The sequence below is a fragment of the Gnatocerus cornutus genome, chromosome 2 (assembly GCF_029298725.1).
Source record: "Gnatocerus cornutus isolate USDA-ARS CGAHR chromosome 2, icGnaCorn1.1, whole genome shotgun sequence".
NCBI classification, from domain to species: domain Eukaryota; kingdom Metazoa; phylum Arthropoda; class Insecta; order Coleoptera; family Tenebrionidae; genus Gnatocerus; species Gnatocerus cornutus.
In genome coordinates this window covers 20,244,894-20,269,559 of record NC_142234.1, presented here as the reverse complement: position 1 = coordinate 20,269,559, position 24,666 = coordinate 20,244,894, and the positions used below count along the sequence as shown (strand labels likewise).

Below are 24,666 nucleotides of genomic sequence, written 5' to 3'. Positions count from 1 at the left end.
GAATTTGAATATCAACCAAAAAAATCAAGAAATTTCGTCTTCTAATGGCTTTATTGTGACGATTCTTCTGATGACGAAGAGGAAGATCACAATAACGTAATTTTTTGAATACCTGAATTGAATTCTTGCAAAATCATGCCGTTTTGGCCCGCAACTCCTCTTTTTTATTTCCTGAAAATGCATCCGCATTTCTGGTAAAAATGCAGCCGTTACAGCAGGTATGAATGTCTAAATTTATTTTGGCTCCGAGTCTAAAAATATTCTAAACAGCTATGGTTAAATATAGAAATTTTTCACAGTGCTACTTAACGAAATTTCACTGCTGTGTGTGGATCGCATTTATGGAAAATAATTATCGATAGAATTAGGTGGGTCTTTCATAACTCTAAAAAATTCCAAGGAGCCTGTAAGTGTAATTGTTTACTGTCCCACGCCTTAACATCCATTCCGACTAAAGCGCATTTACTTCCGTTGTGTGAGTTTTTTAACACCCAAACTTCGAGTTTTCAGCCCTTAATTGAGGGATTTAAGGGTGAAAGCCTCCTCCTCGTGCCGGTTTATCGATTGCGCGTATGAACCCGAAATGAACATGTTTTGAATTGCATTAAAGTTTCAAAGAAACTCATTTCGTGCTAATAAAATTTAATCGATATCGGCCTAAAAAACCCGCAATAAAGTCAGGGACATTTGTTATTCCTTCGCTCTAGTTTTGTCAGGTTGCCTGTCGTTTTTGCTGCAGGATTGTGTTTTGAAATCTTTATTAGCAGGAATAATGAAAACCAATCGAAATCTTCTTTATGATTTCAGGCAAATTTAAACCCCCATAATGGCCGAGGCCGAAGGGGGCTCCGAACAAGATGATGTCTCATTCTTGCGAACGGTAAGATTCATAGGTTATCATTAAAATCGCACTGAAACATTCAATTGCAGGAAGATATGGTGTGTCTCTCCTGCACAGCAACAGGAGAACGTGTCTGTTTGGCTGCTGAAGGCTTCGGTAATCGACATTGTTTCTTGGAAAATATAGCAGATAAGGTAAAAGTACCAAAACGTTAGAAACTCTTGTCTATTTTTTGTTTGTAGAATATTCCCCCGGATTTGTCGCAGTGTGTGTTCGTTATAGAGCAAGCATTGTCTGTACGTGCTTTACAAGAACTGGTCACAGCTGCTGGAAATGAAACTGTGAGTTTCATCGCTAGTTTAATTACTTTGGAACATGTCTGAACAATTTCAATTTCTTGATTTATATTAGCTCGTATTAACCAGAGGCCACAGGAGATACTTAGTTTTCTTCGTCAAAAAAATTATAAAACATTGGCTTTAGTGGAAGTATAAAGTAACAATTTTGGCTCGAATTCTGTTATACAGTAGCGTCAAAAAAATTGATAAGAGGAAGACGTATGACGTAGTGTGCGTCACATGTCGTAAGCTGTTAAATTGTTATCTCTCAATGACTTTTTTGTTTTATTTTATTAAATTATTACCCAAAAACAAAACTTTTGTAGTAAAGTCTCCACAATCAGTTGATCAAATCTTTTTGCTATCTATTTCTTCAAATGCTAATTTTCTTTTTTTCGATGAAAGTGTGGAGAACTAAAGACTTTGCGCATCGATTTAGACCAGGCAAAATAGACACAATAAATTTCAAAAGCTCGGAGTAATTTCCATAAGGCTTATTTTTTGTGTGGATGTTCATTTTTAGTTCCAATCAAAATGTTAAAAGTCCCCATTTCTAGGTGTGCTGCTAAAAAAGTTACGCGGTGGAAAATGTCAAATAAAACAAATATTTTTAAATATCTTGTCACTGGTGGTTCCAATGGCAAAAATACTTATTATGAAAATTATAATTTATTAAATTTGTCACAAAAAAGATTTTGTTATATTTTTCGTACGAGTTACCATTTTTGAGATATGAGAGTATTTTTTAAAATTTTAAGATTTTTGTACATTTGTGCAGCACAGTCGAAACATAGAACTTAGTGCCTTTTTTTTAGCATTGAGTGAACTTGACCACGAAATTTTCCAACAACTTATGAAATTAATCTTCTGCAAATTCCTTTTCATGGTACTTATTTTCTTCAAGAACTTTTTTAATTGCCTTCTAAACTTCTTTTTAGTCTTCATGTTTGTTTTCAGCAACAATCAGCTCGATGGGGACTTTTAACAATTTCTTAAGAAAAATAAAATGAAGGTCCACACAAAAAACAGCCTTATGCAAATTATTGCGAGGTTCATGTTTATTTTGCTTGGACTAATTTATAAGCCCTGGTTTTATATCCTTTTTTGATTTTCGATTTCCACATAAAAGGTCATAATCTCGAACACTTTGAACCGATTTGGTCACCCATTTTGTCTCGACATTTGCATCGTACTAACTTTTCTGAAATCAATTTCGTCTCACCTACATTTTTTGCTTTTTTAAAAGTTAGTACTCTTGCATTTCTATTTTTAACGCTCTATTACGTCTTTCCTACACATGTTCATTGTAACCTTGTGTAAACTCCTAGTTTGTAATTCCTATGTTCACCTGCTTGATTTTTGCTTTTCAGGGTCAGGAAAATTTAGTAAGTAAAAATTGTAAATTGCTGTAAATTAACAAATAGACGCTGGTTACTAACAGTAATTGGACTCAGTTCTTTTTGCTTATAAGCTACACCATTTTAATTTCATTGCGATTTATTTTCATTTGAATTTTTGTGGTAGTCATTGGTTACTAAAACTATTATGGCCTTTTATCATAACGACAAGTTTAGCAGTAGACTATTCTAACCACAGTAGAACGTGTACTAAATCTACTATAATATTGTAATAAGAATAAGCGAATGCGGTAGTACTTTCCAGTTACAGGCATAGTTTTCTTAATAGAGCTTTTTTGCTTGGTTTCTTCTAGGGTAAAGGTACAGGATCCGGACACCGCACGTTATTGTACGGTAACGCTATTCTTCTGCGTCATCAAAACAGTGATATGGTAACTACCCCCACTAACAAAACCCGCAATCAACACTATTTTCCAGTACTTGGCTTGTCTCTCGACAAGCTCCAGCAACGATAAACTCGCTTTTGATGTCGGTTTACAAGAACACAGTCAAGGAGAGGCGTGCTGGTGGACCGTCCACCCCGCCAGCAAACAAAGGTAAACCCAACAACCCACCCCCACTCGAAACTAACACTTTTGTAGATCCGAGGGTGAGAAAGTACGAGTTGGAGACGACCTGATCTTAGTCTCAGTCGCCACTGAAAGATATCTGGTAAGAAAAAACCACTCCTGTTCCTCCTCTCACGTTTCTTCCTAGCACACCACCAAAGAGAACGAAGTCTCCATCGTAAACGCGAGCTTCCATGTAACCCACTGGTCGGTACAACCCTACGGTACTGGAATCTCAAGAATGAAGTACGTAGGCTACGTCTTCGGTGGTGATGTCCTCAGGTTCTTTCACGGGGGTGATGAGTGTCTTACTATACCATCGACGTGGAGTCTGGAAACTAAGTAAACCTGTGAATTTTTTTTTTTTACCGATTTCTAACGACTGGTTTTAGTATCGTGATTTACGAGGGTGGAAGCGTAATGTCCCAAGCGCGCTCCTTGTGGAGACTCGAACTAGCGCGGACGAAATGGGCCGGTGGGTTTATAAACTGGTCGCATCCTATGAGAATCCGACACATTACCACCGGTCGGTATCTTGGTGTTAACGAACACAACGAGCTGTTTCTCGTTGGAAGAGAAGAGGCCAACACGGCAATCACCGCGTTTTGTCTTCGCCAAGAGAAAGACGATCAGAAAGTGGTGTTAGAAGACAAAGATCTTGAAGTTATCGGGTCTCCCATTATTAAATATGGTGACTCGACGGTTATTGTACAACACTCGGAGTCAGGACTGTGGCTCTCTTACAAGGTGAGTGGTAACGTAGCTCCGGATGGTGTTAACAAGTCTTTTAGTCGTACGAGACGAAGAAGAAAGGCGTCGGTAAAGTCGAAGAGAAGCAAGCAGTGTTGCATGAAGAAGGTAAGATGGACGATGGTTTAGACTTCAGTAGGAGTCAAGAAGAAGAGTCTAGAACCGCTAGAGTCATCCGCAAGTGCAGCTCCGTTTTCACTCAATTTATTAAGTATGCCCACAACCATCGCTAACTTGGCGTACATTGTCTTTTTCAGTGGTCTTGAGACCCTTCAGATGAACCGGCGGCATTCGCTTTTCTTTCAAACTGTTAATTTAAACGAGATGGTGATGTGTCTTGAAGATTTGATCAACTACTTTGCCCAGCCTGAGGAGGACATGGGTAAGAACCGCGCGCTTGCTTACCCTCTTTGATGATTTTTCCCGCAGAGCATGAAGAAAAACAGAACAAATTTAGGGCGTTAAGAAATCGACAAGATTTATTCCAAGAAGAAGGCATTTTGAATTTAATTTTAGAAGCTATTGATAAGATAAATGTGATTACTTCTCAAGGGTTCTTGGCTGGTTTAGCTGGTGATCAAAACTGGGAAATGATTTCAGGTTACCTCTACCAATTACTGGGTACTTTATCTTGACACAGTTTGGTGAAATTTTGACCCGTTTTCTTTCCAGCTGCTATAATCAAAGGCAACCACACTAACTGTGCTCAATTTGCAAACTCTAATAGGCTAAACTGGTTATTTTCGCGGCTTGGTTCCCAAGCTTCCAGTGAAGGCACTGGAATGTTGGACGTACTTCACTGTGTCCTCATCGATTCACCCGAAGCTCTGAACATGATGAGAGTAAGTTAAGCCAGTTGACTAACAACGTCACAACAGTTTTGTACAGGATGAACACATCAAAGTCATTATTTCTCTTCTGGAGAAGCACGGAAGAGATCCCAAAGTCTTGGATGTGCTCTGCTCACTCTGTGTTGGTAACGGCGTAGCTGTGCGAAGTTCGCAAAATAATATCTGTGATTATCTTCTTCCTGGTCAGAACCTACTTTTACAAACGAGACTAGTAGATCACGTAGCAAGGTAAGAAAACACAGCAATTTCTAGTTTGCGAAATTTTTGTTTCAGCGTAAGACCTAATATTTTCGTGGGACGTGTTGATGGTAGTGCCATTTACCAAAAGTGGTACTTTGAAGTCACAGTAGATCACATAGAGCAAACGACTCATATGATGCCTCATTTGAGAATCGGTTGGGCCAACTCCAAAGGGTATGTACCTTATCCTGGGGGCGGTGAAAAATGGGGCGGCAACGGAGTAGGAGACGATTTGTACTCCTACGGCTTCGATGGAGTCTATCTGTGGTCAGGAGGTCGCTCAACGCAAGTAGTCTCCACTTTTACAGAACCCTTTATAAAGAAAAGTAAGCTTAAACCAACCAATGACTTAAACTGAGTCACTTTCTTTCCAGACGATGTGGTTGGTTGTGCCTTAGACTTAACTGTTCCAATCATTACTTTTACATTCAACGGAGTGCCAATTAAGGGAAGTTTTAGAAATTTTAACCTGGACGGCATGTTTTTTCCCGCAATCAGCTGTTCGTCCAAACTGAGGTAAAATTATCCACACCACGACTTAAACTAAGTAAAAACTTCCAGTTGTCGATTTCTTTTGGGCGGTGATAATGGTCGCCTCAAGTACATCCCTCCGGAGGAGTTTTCACCTCTTGTAGAAAGTCTTCTTCCTCAACAAGTCTTAAATTTAGAGCCATGTTTTTACTTCGGCAACATGAATAAGAACGTAATCGCCGGTCCTTTGGTTGTCGAAGACGACACTGCTTTTGTCCCAAACCCTGTGGATACTTCCATGGTGACTTTGGCAAGCTACATCGAGTCAATTAGAGACAAACTTGCGGAAAACATCCACGAAATGTGGGCGATGAATAAAATCGAAGCTGGTTGGGCGTGGGGAGAATACCGCGATGATTTACGACACGTTCATCCATGTTTAGTTCCATTCGATAAGTTACCAGCGGCGGAAAAGAAGTACGACTCTCAGCTTGCGGTTCAGACACTCAAGTAACAGTTCTCGATGGGTTTTGTCGATTTACTTTAATTTGGAAATTTCAGAACAATCATAGCTCTGGGTTATTATATTACCATGGACAAACCACCATCCAGAATCAAAAGTATACGTCTTCCAAACGAACCATTCATGCAAGCCAATGGGTACAAACCAGCACCTCTTGATTTAAGTGCGATTACGTTAACACCAAAATTAGAAGAACTCGTCGATCAATTAGCTGAAAACACTCACAATCTCTGGGCTAAAGAACGAATCCAACAAGGTTGGACTTATGGCCTTAATGAGGATCCTGACATGTTTAGAAGTCCTCATCTTGTGCCTTACATTAAAGTAGATGACGCTATAAAGAAAGCTAATAGAGACACGGCGTCGGAAACAGTTCGCACTCTTTTGGTGTATGGTTACAATTTAGATCCACCAACGGGAGAGCAACAGGAGACTCTACTTGCTGAAGCAAGCAGATTAAAACAGACGATCTTCAGAACGTACAGAGTGGAGAAAAATTATGCCGTTGCCTCCGGAAAATGGTATTTTGAGTTCGAAATTCTGACGGCTGGACCAATGAGAGTTGGGTGGGCGAAAGCTGATTGTGCCCCAGGCTCTATGCTAGGGTCGGACGAGAACACTTGGGCCTTCGATGGATACAATGTAAGTAGAGGCCAATATTCTGATGTAGAAAGAGCAAATTTGCAGTATAATACATATAACGAGTGTTCAATAAAAAATCATTGTGTTGGTGCAAATGGTGGATGCGCCGGGTGAATTTTTTTATTTTTTTTTTTTTCTGAGGATCGTTTTGAATTATAAGCGCTAAATCATTTGCTACGCCATTCAGTACATAAAAATTATTCGAATTCTGGGTTTGAATTGGTAAACATTGGATTTTCACCAATTGAAACTCCTGGTAATATTTACGATATTAACAGAACCTGCCTCGAATATATTTTCACTTCTTCCCATTTCCAAGTTTGTTTTACTGATGCAATTCTTACGAATTAGATGAAAAAAGTTCATGGCGCTACAAGTGAACAGTTTGGTAGCAAGTTTGTAGTTGGTGATGTAGTAGGCTGTTTTATAGATCTAATAGATCGTATCCTCAGTAAGTTTTGTATTGAAATTCAACAATGTGAAGTCACGTTTATGTATCTAACTCAACTGACATCGTTTTATTAGGAAGAAAAAGTATATAGCAATGCCGCCGAGTCTTTTGGAAAACAGTGGCAAGTTGGGGATGTAGTGGGTGTATTCCTTGACCTAATCGATCACACAATTAGTAAGGACAATTGCAATAAAGGCGTATTTGCTTTTTAAATTTTTAGTTATGCCACTTAATTTAGAAATACCAGTATTTTTTGCAGCTTTTTTCTTCCTTGGTTTTCATAGTTCTAGGAACAGTGTCCAAGTTTTACTAATAACTGACTATTTGTCACTTGTTCTGTGATTGCATGCAATTTCACCACCACTCAAAGAAGTAGTCACAATCGTTTTCTTTTAGGTTTTTCACTCAATGGCGAACTATTAATGGACGCCTTGGGAGGCGAAACGACATTCGCTGACGTACAAGGCGACAATTTTGTCCCCGCTTTTACATTAGGAGTGGGACAAAAAGCGCGACTTTGTTTCGGCCAAGACGTCACCCAACTGAAATTTTTTACCACCTGTGGTTTACAAGAAGGTTACGAACCATTTTGCGTGTAAGTGCACGTTTCGGTTACCGACAACCTCTGATGGCCACTTTCAGGAATATGAACCGTCCAGTTACTTATTGGTATACGAAAGATCAACCGATTTTTGAGAACACCGACGACATGCCAGACACCAAAATCGATGTCACTAGAATTTTAGCCGGCTCAGACAGCCCGCCGTGTCTTAAAATCAGTCACAACACCTTCGAGACGATGGAAAAGGCCAATTGGGAATTTCTGAGACTCAGTTTACCGGTCATTTGCAACTCGACTTTCATCACGTAAGGTGACGCTTTTCACGGTGTTCTTGAAATAATTTTAACGACGCAGGGAAGAAGACAAGGTCAGGAGGTGGAACGAAATCAAAATCAGGCAACACAGACTAAAAACCGAAGCGGATTCGCAGAACACGCCGGCTCACCTCGAGCAGCTGATGATGAAGAGCGGATTTTCCATGAGCGACATCAAAGGTAATCTCTTGTGTTAATCTCAACACTTCTGACATTCTAACTCTAGGATTACACCGAAATTACTCCGAAGACGCCGTCGAGTCCGATGAAGTGATGAAGCACCATGGAAAGTCGACGAAGAGCATGCCGGCGAGGCCTCCAAGGAAAGGTTCTCTTTCGCGAAACATCAACGGATTTGAAGATAACAGTACGTTTAAGTCACATTGTAATTCTAGTTTTTAATCATTCTTGTAGTGTTGAGCGTCAACACCGGTCGCGGCGTCAACCGCTCCAACAGCGAGCTGGATTTAAACCGTTACCACGACATGGCCCCAACAAATCAAGAAAAATTGGATGATAAGAAAAAACGCGGCAGATCACCTTTCAGGTAAGACGTGTGTTTAAAGTCGTGTTCACTAACTGAGGGTTAATGTTTAATGTTCATTTTCTTGCATTTTTGAGCAGTGCTGTACGCAGGTAAACATACTTTTCTGTTTAGAGCCACACGAAGAAGCTTTCACTTGGTGTCTAGCGATCTAAACTAAAGTATTCGTTTATTAATGGTCATTTTTCTTTTAGGTTCTTCTCACGCAAGAAAGCTGGTAATTCTCCCGGAGGCGAGTCGCTCAAAGCGGATAAATCGAAGACTCCGGAACGCGACAGAGCCATGGAGCGGGCTGCAACGATGAAAGCTCCGAGTCGGGCGAATGCTATGCCGACTTCCATGTTGACAAGGAATCCAACCATTAAACAATCACAAGTAAGGGCCGTTTTACCATCCACTTAAACTAAAATTACTTTCCTTTAAACGTTAGATCAAAATAAAGCATGATTAAGATTTATGATTAAGAGTTAACGATCTAAAACAGATTAATGAATTGTAAATTTTCGACATTTGTATTTTAGTCAAAATTGAGAGAAGAAAAAAACGTTAGTTGGTGAAATCGGCCCTAAAATATTGGGTATTTCAACCCCAACTAATTGAGTTATTTTCAGACTGATTTAATGCAAGCGGCCGCTCCTTCAGCCCAACAGAAGCAGCTCTCAGTGCCTCATACTTCAGACGTGGAAGTTGTTGGTGATGAACTCTACGACGGAGAGTGCCTGAAACTCATCAACGAATATTTTTACGGTAAGGTAACGCTAGTGGTAAACAGTAACCATCAACTTCTTCTGAAGGAGTGCGAATCTTCCCCGGTCAGGATCCTACTCACGTTTACATCGGTTGGGTGACCACACAGTACCATCTACACACCAAAGATTTCAATCAAAATCAAGTCAGAAAAAGCTCGATTGTCATCACCGACGACTACGAGAGAGTGGTTGACTAGTAAGACAATAGAAAGGGATTTCTTGTGTTTACGTGGTTTTACAGTGTTGACCGCCAATCTTGCTACATGGTGCGTGCCGATGAGTTGTACAACCAAGTGACGCAGGACGCCTCTGGTAAAGGAGCTTCTCAAGGGATGTTCGTGGGGTGTTTCTTAGACGCCGCTACGGGTTGTATTACTTTCACGTGCGAAGGAAAGCCCACGTCGCACGTCTTCAAGGTGAGTCAACACCCTTTGTTACTTTCCTCCAGTTGATTTTTAGATGGAACCAGAGACGAAGCTGTTCCCGGCAATTTTCGTCGAAGCAACCAGTAAAGAGTGTCTTCAGATTGAGTTAGGAAGAACACCAACTAGTTTACCATTGTCCGCGGCAGTGTTGCAAAACAGCGCACGGCACGTTATACCCCAATTCCCTCCACGATTGAAAGTTCAGTGTCTTAAGCCCCATCAATGGGCGCGCGTTCCCAATCAAAGCCTCCAAGTCCACGCTTTGAAACTCTCTGATATTAGAGGTTGGTCCATGTTGTGCGAAGACGCTATTTCCATGTTGGCTCTTCATATTCCTGAGGAGGACCGCTGTATCGATGTCTTAGAACTGATCGAAATGGATAAGTTACTTAGTTTCCATGCCCACACGTTGACTCTGTACGCGGCTTTGTGCTACCAGAGCAATTATAAAGCCGCTCATGTTCTCTGCAAGCATGTAAATCAAAGACAGTTGCTGTACGCCATCAAGTCAGAGTACATGAGTGGCCCTCTGCGACAAGGATTTTACGATTTGCTCATCGCGGTGCATCTTGAGTCGGCAGCAACGACAATGTAAAGTTTCTTGTAGTTTTTTCTTGTAACTCAACCAGGTTTGTAGGGAGGTTTGTCAGAACGAGTATGTCATCCCATTAAGCCAAGAACTGAAGGAAATGTACGACGACAATGAGATGTGCCACAGTTTGAGATATCTGAAAATGGAGTCCGTGCAGCCCCAAATGAAGATGTCTGAAATAACGTGAGAATTGAACCACGCGCCCTCTTTATAACGCTCTGAATGTTCTTCTTCTAGAGACACTGTTGAGGACATCAAAAACTTGTACTCTCCTTTCTTCCCTCTGGATGTCGTACGAGATTACGTAATGACAGCTCTTGCTGAAGCTGTGGAGACCAATCAAGTTCATAACCGCGATCCCATTGGAGGCTCCAACGAAAATTTGTTCCTGTAATAGCACAAAACTCTTTCGATTCTTCTTCTTCTAATAATTTTTTTTCAGGCCTCTGCTCAAACTAGTTGATCGTCTCCTGCTCGTCGGTTTGTTACGAGACGAAGACGTCGAAAAGCTTTTGATTATGATTTGCCCCGAAACGTGGGATCCCACCTTCGAGCACGATGGCAAGGATGAGCATCGCAAAGGCCTCCTTTCAATGAAAATGGCCGAAGGAGCGAAACTGCAAATGTGCTACCTTCTGCAACACCTCTGTGACATCCAGTTGAGGCACAGAGTGGAGTCTATAATCGCATTCAGTCACGACTTCGTTGGGGATCTCCAGGCTGACCAACTCCGCCGTTATATTGAGATTAAACAGTCAGATTTGCCTTCCGCTGTCGCGGCCAAGAAGACTCGTGAATTCAGATGTCCTCCGCGCGAACAAATGAACGCTATTTTGTCGTTTAAGAACCTCGAAGAAGAAGATAAAGAAAACTGTCCTTTGGGCGATGAATTGTGTGAGAAGTTTAACGGCTTCCATGGTTCGTTGATGTCGCATGTGTCGCTACAAGCACTCCAAGCTCCCGAAGAAGAAGAAGTAAGTCGGGATGATGTAACAACTCTTTTTAAAGCTATTTTTTTTTAGAACGCAGAAGTACAGAAACCGGGGCCGTTCAAGCGCTTGTACAACTTCATCAACGCCGTGAAAGAACTCGAAGAAGAACCGAAAGAAGAACCTGTACCGGAAAAGAAAACTCCCGAAGAAGTGTTCCGAAAGGTTTTAATCAGCACCATTGTCCAATGGGCCGAAGAGGCGCAAATTGAAACCTCCAAACTCGTCCAAGAGATGTTTAGTTTACTAGTGAGACAATATGACTCCGTGGGCGAGCTAATTCGAGCTCTGCAAAAAACCTACATTATCAACGCGAAAACCAAGCAAGACGTCGCAGAAATGTGGGTCGGTTTAAGCAAAATTCGAGCGCTTCTTCCGGTACAGATGTCGCAAGAAGAAGAAGAATTAATGAGAACCAGACTGTGGAAGCTCGTTAACAATCACACTTTCTTCCAACATCCGGATTTGATTCGAGTTCTGAGAATTCACGAGAACGTAATGGCGGTCATGATTAATACGCTGGGAAGAAGATCACAAGCTCAATCCGACGCTCAAGCGCAAGCCCAAGCTGCTGAAGGCGAAGTTGTCGTGAAAGAGAAAGACACGTCTCACGAGATGGTCGTGGCGTGTTGCCGCTTCTTGTGTTATTTCTGCAGAACTGGGCGTCAAAACCAGAAGGCAATGTTTGAACACTTTGATTTCTTGTTGGAAAACAGTAATATCTTGTTGGCGCGGCCTAGTTTAAGGGGCTCGACACCTCTAGATGTCGCTTATTCTTCTCTTATGGAAAATACAGAGCTCGCGTTGGCTCTACGTGAACATTATTTGGAGAAGATTGCCATTTATTTGTCACGTTGCGGATTGCAGTCTAACTCCGAGCTTGTGGAGAAGGGATATCCTGATTTAGGCTGGGACCCTGTGGAAGGTGAACGTTACCTCGACTTCCTCAGGTTTTGCGTTTGGGTCAATGGTGAGAGCGTGGAAGAAAATGCCAATTTGGTTATTAGGCTGCTTATACGAAGACCTGAGTGTTTAGGCCCCGCGCTGAGAGGTGAAGGCGAAGGTCTCCTCCACGCCATCGTGGATGCCAATAAAGTAAGTTCAAATCTCGTCTTCGACAAGCATAACTTCTTTGTTTTAGATGTCAGAGCGAATTTCTGACCGCCGAAAACTAATGGACGAAGCTGAAGGTACTGTAAATGTCGCCTCATTTAGCCACCCTCTTCCTGAAGGCGACGACGATGAAGACTATATTGATACAGGCGCTGCAATTTTGAACTTTTATTGTACTTTGGTGGACCTCTTGGGCAGATGTGCTCCCGATGCTGCCGTCATCGATTTGGTTCGTACAAAACTCCGCAATTCCCACCCAAATAACGATCCTTTTTTAGGGTAAAAACGAGTCTCTTCGCGCTCGTGCCATTCTGAGATCTCTGGTCCCATTGGAAGACTTGCAAGGGGTGTTGAGTTTGCGTTTCACTCTTCAAAACCCCGCAGCTGGCGAAGAGAGACCCAAATCTGACATGCCATCTGGTTTGACTCCCCCGCACAAACAGTCAATTGTGCTCTTCCTGGAAAGAGTTTATGGGATAGAAACCCAGGAGCTCTTCTTCCGACTGTTGGAGGAGGCATTCCTGCCGGATTTACGTTGCGCGACTATGTTGGACCGCGTAAGTTACCCATTTGTCTGTGTAAATTTGTAAAATCGAACTCTTCAGAACGATGGCAGCGAATCTGACATGGCGCTGAGCATGAATCGGTACATCGGAAACTCCATCCTTCCTTTGTTGATCCAACACAGCAAATTCTACAACGAGGCCGAGAATTACGCGTCTTTGCTGGACGCGACTTTACATACAGTCTACCGCCTTTCTAAGAACCGCATGTTGACGAAAGGGCAAAGAGAGGCCGTTTCTGACTTTTTAGTAGCCTTGACAAGCGCACTTCAACCTTCCATGTTGTTGAAGCTTCTTAGAAAGCTCACAGTGGACGTGTCAAACCTTTCAGAGTACACAACTGTTGCTCTACGATTGTTGACTCTACACTACGATAGATGCGCGAAATACTACGGTTCCAACACAGGTCAAGGTACCTACGGCGCTTCAAGCGATGAAGAAAAGCGGCTTACGATGGTGTTGTTTTCCAACATTTTTGACTCGTTGAGTAAGATGGATTACGATCCTGAGCTCTTCGGAAAAGCTTTACCTTGTTTGAGCGCTATTGGTTGTGCGTTACCACCTGATTATTCCCTCTCCAAGAACTACGATGATGAGTGGTACGGCAACAAGTCTCAAAAAACTGGCCCGGATGGACCTTACAACCCACAGCCTATCAATACATCCTCAGTGGCGCTCAACAATGATTTGAACAGCATTGTGCAACAATTTTCAGAGCATTATCATGATGCATGGGCGTCTCGGAAGTTGGAAAACGGTTGGCAATATGGAGAAACGTGGTCTGATACCAATAAGACCCACGCTAGGCTAAAACCGTACGCGATGCTGAACGATTATGTAAGAAAGAGTATTGAGAGTTCTTTATAAGTTTCTATGCTTTTACAGGAGAAAGAAAGGTACAAGGAGCCGGTTAGAGAGTCTCTGAAAGCTCTATTGGCTATTGGGTGGTCGGTTGAACACTCTGAAGTCGATCACCCATCGACAAACCGCAATTCTGTTCACCGTCACTCCACCGATGGCTCCTCACCATTCAACTACAATCCTCATCCGGTAGACATGACGAACTTGACTTTATCCAGAGAAATGCAGAACATGGCGGAGCGTCTCGCCGAAAACGCACATGATATCTGGGCGAAGAAGAAGAAGGAGGAGATTAACACATGCGGAGGAGGAATCCATCCACAGTTGGTTCCGTACGATTTGCTGACGGATAAAGAAAAGCGCAAAGACAGAGAACGCTCTCAAGAGTTTTTGAAATATCTACAATATCAAGGCTACAAATTACACAGGTACTGTAATCAGGTTACTAATTTTGGCTTGATTAGGGTCTGTACCAAATTTCAAATTTTTTGAGCAACAGGGATGGATTTTAGAAATTTTCATTTTCAGGACGAACCAAAAATTTACAATTCTTTATACTTTGATGTGTAATTTCGGTATTTTTGAAAGTAGCGCATTGAAACTTGGGGAGATTACTAATTTTAACTTGATTATCGTCTGTTCAAAACTTCAATTTTTTTGAACAACAGGGACGGATTTTAGAAATTTTCATTTTCAAGTTATCACTCCTTCAGTTCTTTTGTCTGTATTTTCAGACCCAATCGTGGGGCCCAAGGAGAAGCCGAACAATCTACAGCTGGGCCTTCCATTGAACTCAGATTTGCCTACAGTTTATTAGAAAAACTCATCCAGTACGCCGATCGCGCGACTATCAATATGAAGCTCTTAAAACCATCATCAACATTCAGTCGAAGATCGTCTTACAAAACTTCGTCGCGCGACATCAAGTTCTTCTCAAAGGTTGTCTTGCCTCTGATGGAAAAATACTTCTCCACCCACCGCAACTACTTCATTGCTGTAGCCACCGCGACGAATAACGTCGGTGCTGCCAGCTTAAAAGAGAAGGAAATGGTGGCGGCACTGTTCTGCAAACTCGCGAGTTTGTTGCGGTCGCGCCTCACAGCTTTCGGGGCCGATGTTAGAATAACAGTCAGATGTCTGCAAGTGTTGGTAAAAGGAATAGACGCGAAATCGTTGGTGAAAAACTGTCCTGAATTCATCCGAACTTCAATGTTGACGTTCTTTAACAACACTGCTGATGACTTGGGACACACCATCATCAATCTGCAGGAGGGAAAGTACAGTCATTTACGCGGCACTCATCTCAAGACGTCGACGTCGTTGTTTTACGTAAACACCGTTATAATTCCGATTTTAACGGCGATGTTTGACCACCTCGCCAATTGCGAATACGGAAGCGACTTGCTACGTAAGTAATTCCAGTGAAGATGTAGAAGAATTTCACATTTTCCTTGCAGTCGACGAGATTCAAGTTGCTTCGTATAAAATTTTGCAAGCGCTGTACACTCTTGGTACGGATCCAACTCTGACGCACGACCGAAAATACTTGAGGACGGAAATCGAAAAGTACAAACCTCCCCTGGGCTCGTGTTTGGGGGCTTTCAGTTCAACGTTTCCAGTGGCTTTCTTAGAGCCGCATCTGAACAAAAACAATCAATTTTCGCTGTTGAACCGCATCGCTGATCACTCCTTGGAGGCTCAAGGTACTTCTTCCTTTTGAGACTTTTTCTTCATCATTGCCACTTTGTAGATATCATGTCGAGGATGGAGAGTTCAATGCCGACTCTAGAGACGATTTTATCTGAAGTCGATCAGTTTGTTGAAAGCGAGAAAACGTACGCTGACGCTCCGTACATCATTGATGTTATCATGCCAATGCTCTGTTCTTATCTGCCTTTCTGGTGGTCGCAAGGACCTGACAACGTCAGCCCAACCGGAGAGTACGAATTTACTTTATCACCAATGCGGTTTTGTAAGTTCTTCTTTTAGGGCTCACGTTTCGATGGTGACAGCCGAACATATGAATCACCTGTTGAAAAACGTATTGAAGCTAATCAAGAAGAACATCGGAAATGAAAACTCGCCTTGGATGACGCGCATTGCCACGTACACCCAACAGATTATCATCAACAGCAGCGAAGAACTTCTTCGCGATCCGTTCTTACCACTGGCGGAGCGGGTGAAGAAGAGGACAGAGACGATGTTCCATAAAGAAGAGAGTTTGCGGGGTTTTATTAAGAGTTCTGCTGAAGATACCTCTCAGGTATTTATATTTCTACGAGTAATATTTCATTTATGAGACATTTTTAGATTGAAACCCAAATCCAAGAAGACTGGAACCTCCTCGTGAGAGACATCTATGCGTTCTACCCTCTGCTCATTAAATACGTCGACCTGCAGAGAAATCACTGGTTGCGTCACAACATTGCAGAAGCTGAAGATCTGTACAACCACGTGGCTGAAATATTTAACATTTGGTCAAAGTCGCAATACTTCTTGCGTGAAGAACAGAACTTCATCTCAGCCAACGAAATCGACAACATGGTGTTAATCATGCCGACTGCGACAAGAAGAACTGTGATCCCTGACGGAAGTCAGCCAACTGGGAGCAAGAAAAAGAAGAAGCATCGTGACAAGAAGAGGGACAAAGACAAGGAAATTCAGGCGTCTCTAATGGTGGCGTGTTTGAAACGTTTGTTACCAGTCGGTCTGAATCTCTTCGCCGGAAGAGAACAAGAATTGGTCCAACACTGTAAAGACCGCTTCCTGAAGAAGCTCCCCGAGTACGATATTATCGATTTTGCCAAAACTCAGTTGACTTTGCCTGATAAAATAGACCCAGCGGATGAAATGTCGTGGCAGCATTACTTGTACAGTCAACTCGGCAGCAAGAAGAGTGCCACTGTGGGCATGGTGGACAACAACGGCAAAAGTTTGCTCGAAGAAACCGTGGATCGAATCGTCGCCATGAGTAAAGTTCTTTATGGTTTGCACATGGTAAGTTGAGGTGATTTTGGATCAACAACACTCACATGTATAACTCTTGAATTCTACTCCTTCGTCAGTTTAAGACTGTTTCTTTTTTTATTTGCCAAAAGCTTTAACATTGAAGGATTATTTTGTCACGGTTTGTTTTAATTTGTTTTTCGTTGCGCGCCAGATCGATCACCCGCAACAGCAACAAAAAGGTGTTTACCATAGCGTGGTCTCGACTCAGCGGAAGCGTGCTGTTCTCTCTTGCTTCCGGCAAGCTTCTTTGCACAGTTTACCAAGGTTCGTCAGGTTTGCTTTGATGTTACATTCACATTCTAACACAAATCTTTAACTGTGTGAACTGTTTTTACTCGCAATTAGTGATTACTTGCTCCACTAACAGGCCTGCAGACCAAAAACTAACACTAACGGCTGGAAAAAAGTGTTGGGCGCTGCGAGAAAAAGAGCGGCGCTTGCTTGTCTTAGGTGCCGCCACTTGTACAAACTTAGCAGGTGACTTTTATACGTACTAACCCTCTTATTGGAAAAATTATAACATTGGATGTAGGCATCGCGCCATCAACATCTTCATCCGGTCGTACTATGAGCTGTGGCTGCAAGACGAGAATGTCGGACAAGAGGTGATGATTGAGGATTTAACTCAGACCTTCGAAGATTCGGAATTGAAGAAACAGGATGGAGAGGAGGAAGAAGGAAAACCTGATCCTTTAACACAGTTGGTCACTACATTCTGCAGAGGCGCCATGACTGAGCGGTCCGGAGCGCTTCAGGTAAAAAACTTGAGTTGTTAGTTGAGGACCTAAAACTATTCATTTTCGCAGGAAGATCCTTTGTACATGTCTTACGCTGAGATTATTGCCAAATCTTGCGGCGAAGAAGAGGAAGAAGGTGAAGAGGAGGAGGCGGGCGAAGGCGAAGAAGCCTCCGCTTCAATCCACGTAAGTAATATTGATTTAAATAACCACCGAAATTTGTACCATAGTAAACATACCTTTGATTTTTCACCATGCTTAGAGGGCTAATGACAAATTAATGGTAAGATCTTTCTTTTAATCGGTTATGACTCCCTTTATCTTTTCCTACTCCTACGCACTTATCTACTCCTACGCACTTACCTACTCCTACGCACTTTTATGTGGATCTAAACAAATGGTAAAACTCACCTTACCTCTTAAAGACACGTTGAAGCACTTAGTGCATCACCTTACCACAAATCCTCTCTTCTAACATGTCTTTTTTCTAGGAACAAGAAATGGAGAAACAAAAACTGTTGTTCAACCAAGCAAGACTCGCCAATAGAGGAGTCGCGGAAATGGTTCTCCTCCACATCTCCGCCTGCAAAGGCCTCCCATCGGAGATGGTAATGAAGACTTTGGAATTGGGCATCTCCATTCTCCGCGGTGGTAACTTCGACATCCAAATGGGCATGTTGAACCACCTCAAAGAAAAGAAGGACGTGGGTTTCTTCACCAGCATTGCAGGTTTAATGAACAGCTGCAGTGTCTTGGATCTTGACGCGTTTGAACGCAACACTAAAGCTGAAGGTCTGGGTGTTGGATCAGAAGGTGCTGCTGGTGAAAAGAACATGCATGACGCAGAATTCACCTGTGCGCTCTTCAGATTTATTCAACTGACTTGTGAAGGGCACAACTTAGGTAAGGGAGTCGCACTGTTGAAGGTTTCTGACTTTTATTGTTGTAGAGTGGCAAAACTACTTGCGTACCCAAGCTGGCAACACCACAACAGTAAACGTGGTTATCTGCACAGTAGATTACTTGCTACGTCTCCAAGAATCCATCATGGACTTTTACTGGCATTACTCAAGTAAAGAACTCATTGATCCTGCTGGTAAAGCAAACTTTTTCAAAGCTATCGGTGTTGCCAGTCAAGTATTTAACACTCTCACTGAAGTAATTCAGGGTCCTTGCACGCTTAATCAACAAGCTTTGGCTCACTCTAGGTACAAGAACTGTTAGTTTTGGTGGTAGAGTAAAACGGTGGTTTTCGCAGGTTGTGGGACGCAGTTGGTGGTTTCCTTTTCTTGTTCTCACACATGCAAGATAAACTGTCCAAACATTCTAGCCAGGTCGATCTGCTCAAAGAACTGTTGAACTTGCAAAAAGATATGATCACGATGATGCTGTCCATGCTTGAAGGTAACGTCGTCAACGGTACCATTGGTAAACAGATGGTGGACACGTTGGTTGAAAGCGCGTCCAACGTTGAACTGATCCTCAAGTATTTCGATATGTTCTTGAAACTAAAAGACTTGACGTCTTCACCGAGTTTCCTGGAGATTGATATCAACAACGATGGTTGGGTGTACCCCAAAGAGTTTAAAGAGAAAATGGAGCAGCAGAAGAGTTACACTTTGTTAGTTTCTTGGATTTATCAGCGCGAGTATTAATATTTTTTTCCAGGGAGGAGATCGACTTCTTGTTGGCGTGTTGCGAGGTAAATCACGACGGCAAAATCGACTACATTGGCTTCATCGACCGTTTCCACGAACCAGCGAAAGAAATCGGTTTCAATCTGGCCGTGTTGTTAACAAATCTCTCCGAGCACATGCCCAATGAGCCGCGATTGGCGCGATTTTTGGAAACTGCAGGTTCTGTGTTGAACTATTTCGAGCCTTTCTTAGGCCGTATTGAGATTCTCGGTGGAAGCAAGCGCATTGAAAGAGTCTACTTTGAGATCAAAGAGTCTAACATTGAACAGTGGGAGAAACCACAAATTAAAGTGAGTCAATTCTCGTATTTTCTTTGGTACTACTTTTTGATTGTAGGAATCAAAACGAGCCTTCTTCTATTCCATTGTAACAGAAGGTGGCGACAAAGAAAAACTGGAAGCTTTTATCAACTTCTGCGAAGACGCTATTTTTGAAATGCAGCACGCGAGTGGATTGATGGCTGTTGAGGATTCTGGAGGAGGCGGCCCGACTCGTACCGCAAGTTATAGTTACATGCACGTGGATGATGAAGATCGGGGTAAAGACCCCATTCGAAGAGGCTACCAGGCTATAAAAGACGGAATTTCGTACGGACTGTCTTCACTCAGTCCTTCCAACATCAAACATAAATTCTCCGAAATGCAACAAATGACAATTCCGGAATTATTCATCGGTTTCTTCAGGATGATAATGTACGCGTTTTACTATTCAGGCTTTGGAGTCGCCGTCATTTTCAAATACATCTTCGGCGTTTTGTTGTCGCTCATGCGAGGTCCAATTGAAGAACCAGTTGTCGAGGTGAAAGAAGAAGAAAAGGCGAGTAGAGTCTTACCGGCGTTGCCTTCCACGGAGGATCAGAACACGCAGATGCAGGCGTTCGGATTAGATATAACGAAAGAAGACAACGGACAGTATAAAATGGCAGCTCATGATTCTCCAACGGCGAGTCAACCCTCTTCTGCTGAGGGCGAGGGTGAAACTACGCCTGAAGAGGAAGGGGAGCATGTCGAAACTGAAACTAGTGAAGTTCCTCTGTCGCTGTCGGATCTTCTAGGGTGAGAGAGGCGGAATTTTTTATTAAAATTCTCATTTTGTTTTTAGTGGTGAACAAGCGAAGCGTGCGGCTCAAGAAAAAGTCGAAGCCCAAGCTGCCCAACAAGCCGTCATGCAAGCCATTGAGTCAGAATCCAAGAAACCGGAAGTCACCGAACCTTCTGCAGTGTCGCAGATCAACTTCGGCGCTTACAGTCACCGCGCGGTTTCATTCTTGGCGAGGAATTTCTACAATTTGAAATACGTGGCACTGGTTCTTGCGTTCTGTATCAACTTCATGCTGTTGTTCTACAGGGTACGGTTGTGAAGTAGCAACAATCCCCAACTGAACTGTTTTAATTAGGTAACGACTTTGGGAGAAGACTCTGAAGGCAGCGGCAGCGGTAGTAAAGAGGTCCCTGATATTCTCGAAGGTTCTGCTGATGGTAGCGGGGGCGGTTCTGGAGATTCCGGCGAAGAAGAAGACCCGCTGGAGCTGGTGCACGTTGACGAAGATTTCTACTACATGGCGCACGTGATGCGATTGGCAGCGGCGCTCCACACGATAGTTTCTCTAGCGATGCTAATCGCGTATTACAACTTGAAAGTACCTCTAGCTATTTTCAAACGCGAAAAAGAAATCGCTCGGCGGCTCGAATTTGAAGGACTTTACATCGCTGAGCAACCTGAAGACGACGACTTAAAGTCGCATTGGGACAAACTGGTGATTTCCGCAAAGTAAGTTTCGCTTTTACAAGAACTTAATCCAAACTGATGAGTTTTTAGATCGTTTCCGGTCAACTATTGGGACAAATTCGTGAAGAAGAAGGTCAGGCAGAAGTACAGCGAAACGTATGATTTCGAATCGATCAGTAATCTGCTCGGGATGGAAAAGACCTCTTTCCAGCAGCAGGAGACGGACGAAAAGAGGAGTTTGATTTATCATATTATTAACATCGACTGGCGCTACCAGATTTGGAAGTCCGGCGTCACCATCACCGACAACGCGTTCTTGTACTCTTTGTGGTACTTCATCTTCTCGATTCTTGGAAATTTCAACAATTTCTTCTTCGCCGCTCACTTACTGGACGTCGCAGTTGGTTTCAAAACCCTCCGCACCATCTTACAGTCCGTCACTCATAACGGAAAACAGTTGGTTTTGACGGTGATGCTGTTAACCATCATCGTGTACATCTACACCGTTATTGCATTTAACTTCTTCAGGAAGTTCTATGTGCAAGAAGAAGACGAATCAGTGGACAAGAAGTGTCACGACATGTTAACAGTACGACCCACGTTGTCTCGTTTTTATTCACTCATTGAGTTGTTTGCAGTGCTTCGTGTTTCATCTCTACAAAGGTGTGAGAGCCGGTGGAGGTATTGGTGACGAAATTGAGCCCCCAGACGGTGATGACTACGAAGTCTACCGCATTCTGTTCGACATTACTTTCTTCTTCTTCGTCATCGTAATTCTGTTGGCTATTATCCAAGGTTTGATCATCGATGCCTTTGGTGAGCTCCGTGATCAACTTGAAAGTGTCAAAGAAGACATGGAGTCGAACTGTTTCATCTGCGGGATGGGAAAAGACTACTTTGATAAAGTCCCTCACGGGTTCGACACCCACGTGCAACAAGAACACAACTTAGCGAACTACATGTGAGTTTAGTGTCGCGTTTTTCTGGTTTGAGAGTGTTTTTCCAGGTTCTTCCTGATGCATCTGATTAATAAACCCGACACTGAGTACACGGGTCAGGAAACGTACGTCTGGAACATGTACCAACAGAGGTGTTGGGACTTCTTCCCCGTTGGTGACTGTTTCCGGAAGCAATACGAAGAAGAGTTGGGAGGCGGAGGCGGTTAACACTTTTAGATATTATTGTAAATTGTAAGTGCTCAAATTTTCTATTTCAACTCTCGATTGGGGTTTTTTATGGATGAGTGACGCCACACACAGCAGATCGATAAAGTTGCTCATCGTTATTTTATTTTATGTTGAAATTTGCATGTTGTAAATATACTCTTCTTGTGCTTGTCGATTGAGAACCTGTTTTTATCAAACAGTACAAATGTTTTCAGATTGTCCAAATTTTGCCTTAAAATTTAAATCATGTTCAAATTATATTGTGAAGTGTATTTGCGGAATTTTGACTCTAATAAAAGTATTTATTGTTGCGAAGTTTTTCCCCACAGTCAGTAAAAGTGAGCGTCAGAAGAACATTTTATTTACGTACAGACATTGCGCTTTGTAGCGTCCTTAAAATCTGATAATACTGACGTAGGCCGATGTCTCTTAATTTACATTTATGCATACAAAGAAACGCTGCATTTTGCGTAAAATTTCTAAGTTTAGAACAATTACGTACACTGATTATGTAATCATGAAGGTTTCCGATATCTTGTAACATTTTTTCCGCGTACAAGAACAATTATTGCGTCCTACAATCTACATTTGTACGATAATATTGCACTTTGCTTAGTTACTTATAGTACTGATATAATCGAGGCGCAACTCTCTCATTTCCGTACAATTTTCCGTGTTCAACAAAAGAGGAATACAATCCGAAGATCCTCTTCTTGCCACCGAATCTTCAATCGCTTTCTGTTGATCGTGAGGTAGAAAAACGTCCATTGAGTGTGGGACGTTCGTCATATTTGGAAGGAAAGTTTTAGTTTTGTAGAAAATGTACCAATTCTAAAAACCGCGGTTAGTACAAAATCAGATTTTTCCCCCAATTACCAATAAGCACGAAGACACGGAGTAGATGATGGACATTCCATTACTATCGGAGTTGTTTTCAAGAGCTAGAACAGCAATGAACCAGACTATATCGTACCCCGTTTGCACCGCGCACAGTAATTTTAAACACGTCTTTGATTCTCTCAAACTGACGACTTCTTCGTCGCCACATTCTTGTTTTTTATCGGTGAGGGCTTCAATTTCGTTCCTCAAAGCGTTTAGTGATTCTGCAGAACTGTTGAACTCCAACTTTGACAGTTCTATGTTAATTTTCCGGATACCATTGAGCGAGTAAACTGTCGTTACAACTATTAGTAAAGATACTGGAAGCATGTAATTGATTATCATTCCTCTTTGTACTGACATGAAACAGAAGCGTTTTGTTTCGAAACTGTGCGGTGCGACCATGTAAGAGATCTAGAAGAACTGTTAAGGCGTCTGTTTAATTCATTCCTTTACTTACAATGCTGAAAACCAGAGGCACTCCGTAACCGATGGTGAAGAAATATTTACTCTTAGGAACTCCGCTGCTGGAGAATCTCTTATAGATGTAGTAACAATATAAAAACATCCAAAACGCAGTCAGCAGGTGCGAATAATGTAAGATTAAGGCTACGATTAGACATTTGAAAGAACTCTTGACGGCCTACAAAACACAGATCTTAGAAATGTTCGCGTGAGGAGCTTCACCATACATAAACACCCAACATGAACAACAAGTTCGAGAAACAAAGAGATCTCATAAGATGTAAGAACAAGTTCTTCATTTCCTTCTTCCCATTCAAGTTCTTCTTGAGAAGTACGCAAATGATGGTGAAAAATTGCGCCGCACAGCTTAAAACCGACCCGATGATGATTGCTTCAGGTCCGTATCTACTCGTATTTTTATTGTGGGACCCATAATAGACGTACATTAAATTATCAATAAAATCATGGTCTTTCAGGTCCGTATCTGAAAGAGAATCATCGGGTAGTTCCACATTGGGGAGCACATCCACGGTGTATTTAGAATCAATGTTTTCTGGATTTGGCAACAAGAAAGAATCGGTTTTCAAGTCGGGATTAACAGAATCATTTGTAATTTCGTAGTCGTAATTTAAATAGTAATCGTCTTCGATGGTGCGCTTTAAACTTAAGTTTGTCATGCCTAAAAAAAAAGTGGAAAAAGAGTGACGATTATTATAATTGAGGTACTTACATGCTGCAATGCTCCAAAAATAAAAACTACTAACTAAACATTGTTTAAAGCTCATAACAAGTTTGCAACGAAAAACGGAGCAAATATCCCAGTTTCATCCATTGGGATGCTGCGCGTGTTAGGCCGTCATTTCATTGGACGTCAAGGAAGGGGAATCAGTTTGAAGAATTACAAGGGCTATTGTATTTCTGGGAATTATAGTGAGTCAGATGAATAGTTGGGTAGAACGGACCTAGAAGGGTTCTTCGGGTTTGTTGGGGGGCTGCAGAGGCGCAAGCGCCCAATTTCGATCGATAGAGCTGATTAGTTTAGCTCAAAAGCCAGAATCAGAAAAATTGTGATTTTTTTGTTTTTTTTTAAGCCCGGCGCATTCACCAATTTCGTGTTGCCAGTGTTATCAATCCGAGTCTCGAGAAAAAGAATCTTTTTAATTTTTTTAATTTCTTCTAGGTGTAAATAGGATTATATTA

The 24,666-nt window shown here is 42.2% G+C and overlaps 2 protein-coding genes across 4 annotated transcripts; one reads left to right on the top strand and one right to left on the bottom strand.

Annotated features, from left to right (window-relative positions):
* The first annotated feature begins 288 nt into the window (after positions 1–288).
* Positions 289–22,432, top strand: RyR (Ryanodine receptor). Of its 3 annotated transcripts, none has more exons than XM_088031604.1 (56): positions 289–368; positions 808–880; positions 931–1,035; positions 1,084–1,182; positions 2,550–2,564; positions 2,891–2,968; positions 3,015–3,133; positions 3,179–3,248; positions 3,294–3,487; positions 3,538–3,892; positions 3,937–4,106; positions 4,153–4,277; positions 4,325–4,516; positions 4,568–4,737; positions 4,784–4,974; positions 5,020–5,312; positions 5,361–5,502; positions 5,548–5,967; positions 6,019–6,622; positions 7,148–7,247; positions 7,470–7,668; positions 7,716–7,940; positions 7,990–8,129; positions 8,176–8,316; positions 8,364–8,496; positions 8,688–8,868; positions 9,105–9,240; positions 9,288–9,438; positions 9,484–9,658; positions 9,702–10,258; positions 10,305–10,442; positions 10,497–10,649; positions 10,702–11,233; positions 11,282–12,343; positions 12,390–12,590; positions 12,640–12,918; positions 12,967–13,761; positions 13,810–14,213; positions 14,520–15,193; positions 15,243–15,488; positions 15,536–15,725; positions 15,775–16,048; positions 16,096–16,782; positions 17,162–17,271; positions 17,327–17,549; positions 17,601–17,717; positions 18,023–18,434; positions 18,481–18,739; positions 18,790–19,152; positions 19,200–19,518; positions 19,565–20,283; positions 20,330–20,576; positions 20,625–20,998; positions 21,047–21,545; positions 21,595–21,917; positions 21,963–22,432. In XM_088031604.1, the coding sequence occupies exons 2-56, from the start codon at positions 827–829 to the stop codon at positions 22,120–22,122; spliced, it is 15,294 nt and encodes a 5,097-aa protein (XP_087887730.1). In that variant the 5' UTR covers positions 289–368; positions 808–826; the 3' UTR covers positions 22,123–22,432. The 3 variants fall into 3 exon arrangements, with proteins under 3 accessions (XP_087887730.1, XP_087887728.1, XP_087887729.1); XM_088031602.1 differs by lacking the exon at positions 17,162–17,271 and adding an exon at positions 16,946–17,058; XM_088031603.1 differs by lacking the exons at positions 2,550–2,564; positions 17,162–17,271 and adding an exon at positions 16,946–17,058.
* A 35-nt stretch (positions 22,433–22,467) lies between these two features.
* Positions 22,468–24,478, bottom strand: LOC148179906 (cadherin EGF LAG seven-pass G-type receptor 2-like). The gene is made up of 5 exons (XM_088031608.1): positions 24,197–24,478; positions 23,694–24,145; positions 23,462–23,644; positions 22,999–23,415; positions 22,468–22,953 (listed from the first exon to the last, which is right to left on the bottom strand). The coding sequence occupies exons 1-5, from the start codon at positions 24,249–24,251 to the stop codon at positions 22,735–22,737; spliced, it is 1,326 nt and encodes a 441-aa protein (XP_087887734.1). The 5' UTR covers positions 24,252–24,478; the 3' UTR covers positions 22,468–22,734.
* Positions 24,479–24,666: the final 188 nt, after the last annotated feature.

Coding starts and splice junctions, on each gene's coding strand:
- RyR (XM_088031602.1), top strand. CDS start 827: ATGGCCGAGGCCGAAGGGGGCTCCGAACAAGATGATGTCTCATTCTTG. Junction 881..930: donor ATGTCTCATTCTTGCGAACG/GTAAGATTCATA, acceptor ATTCAATTGCAG/GAAGATATGGTGTGTCTCTC. Junction 12,344..12,389: donor CCATCGTGGATGCCAATAAA/GTAAGTTCAAAT, acceptor TCTTTGTTTTAG/ATGTCAGAGCGAATTTCTGA.
- LOC148179906 (XM_088031608.1), bottom strand. CDS start 24,251: ATGAGCTTTAAACAATGTTTAGTTAGTAGTTTTTATTTTTGGAGCATT. Junction 24,146..24,196: donor TTTTTGGAGCATTGCAGCAT/GTAAGTACCTCA, acceptor CTTTTTTTTTAG/GCATGACAAACTTAAGTTTA. Junction 23,416..23,461: donor TGCCTCTGGTTTTCAGCATT/GTAAGTAAAGGA, acceptor CAGTTCTTCTAG/ATCTCTTACATGGTCGCACC.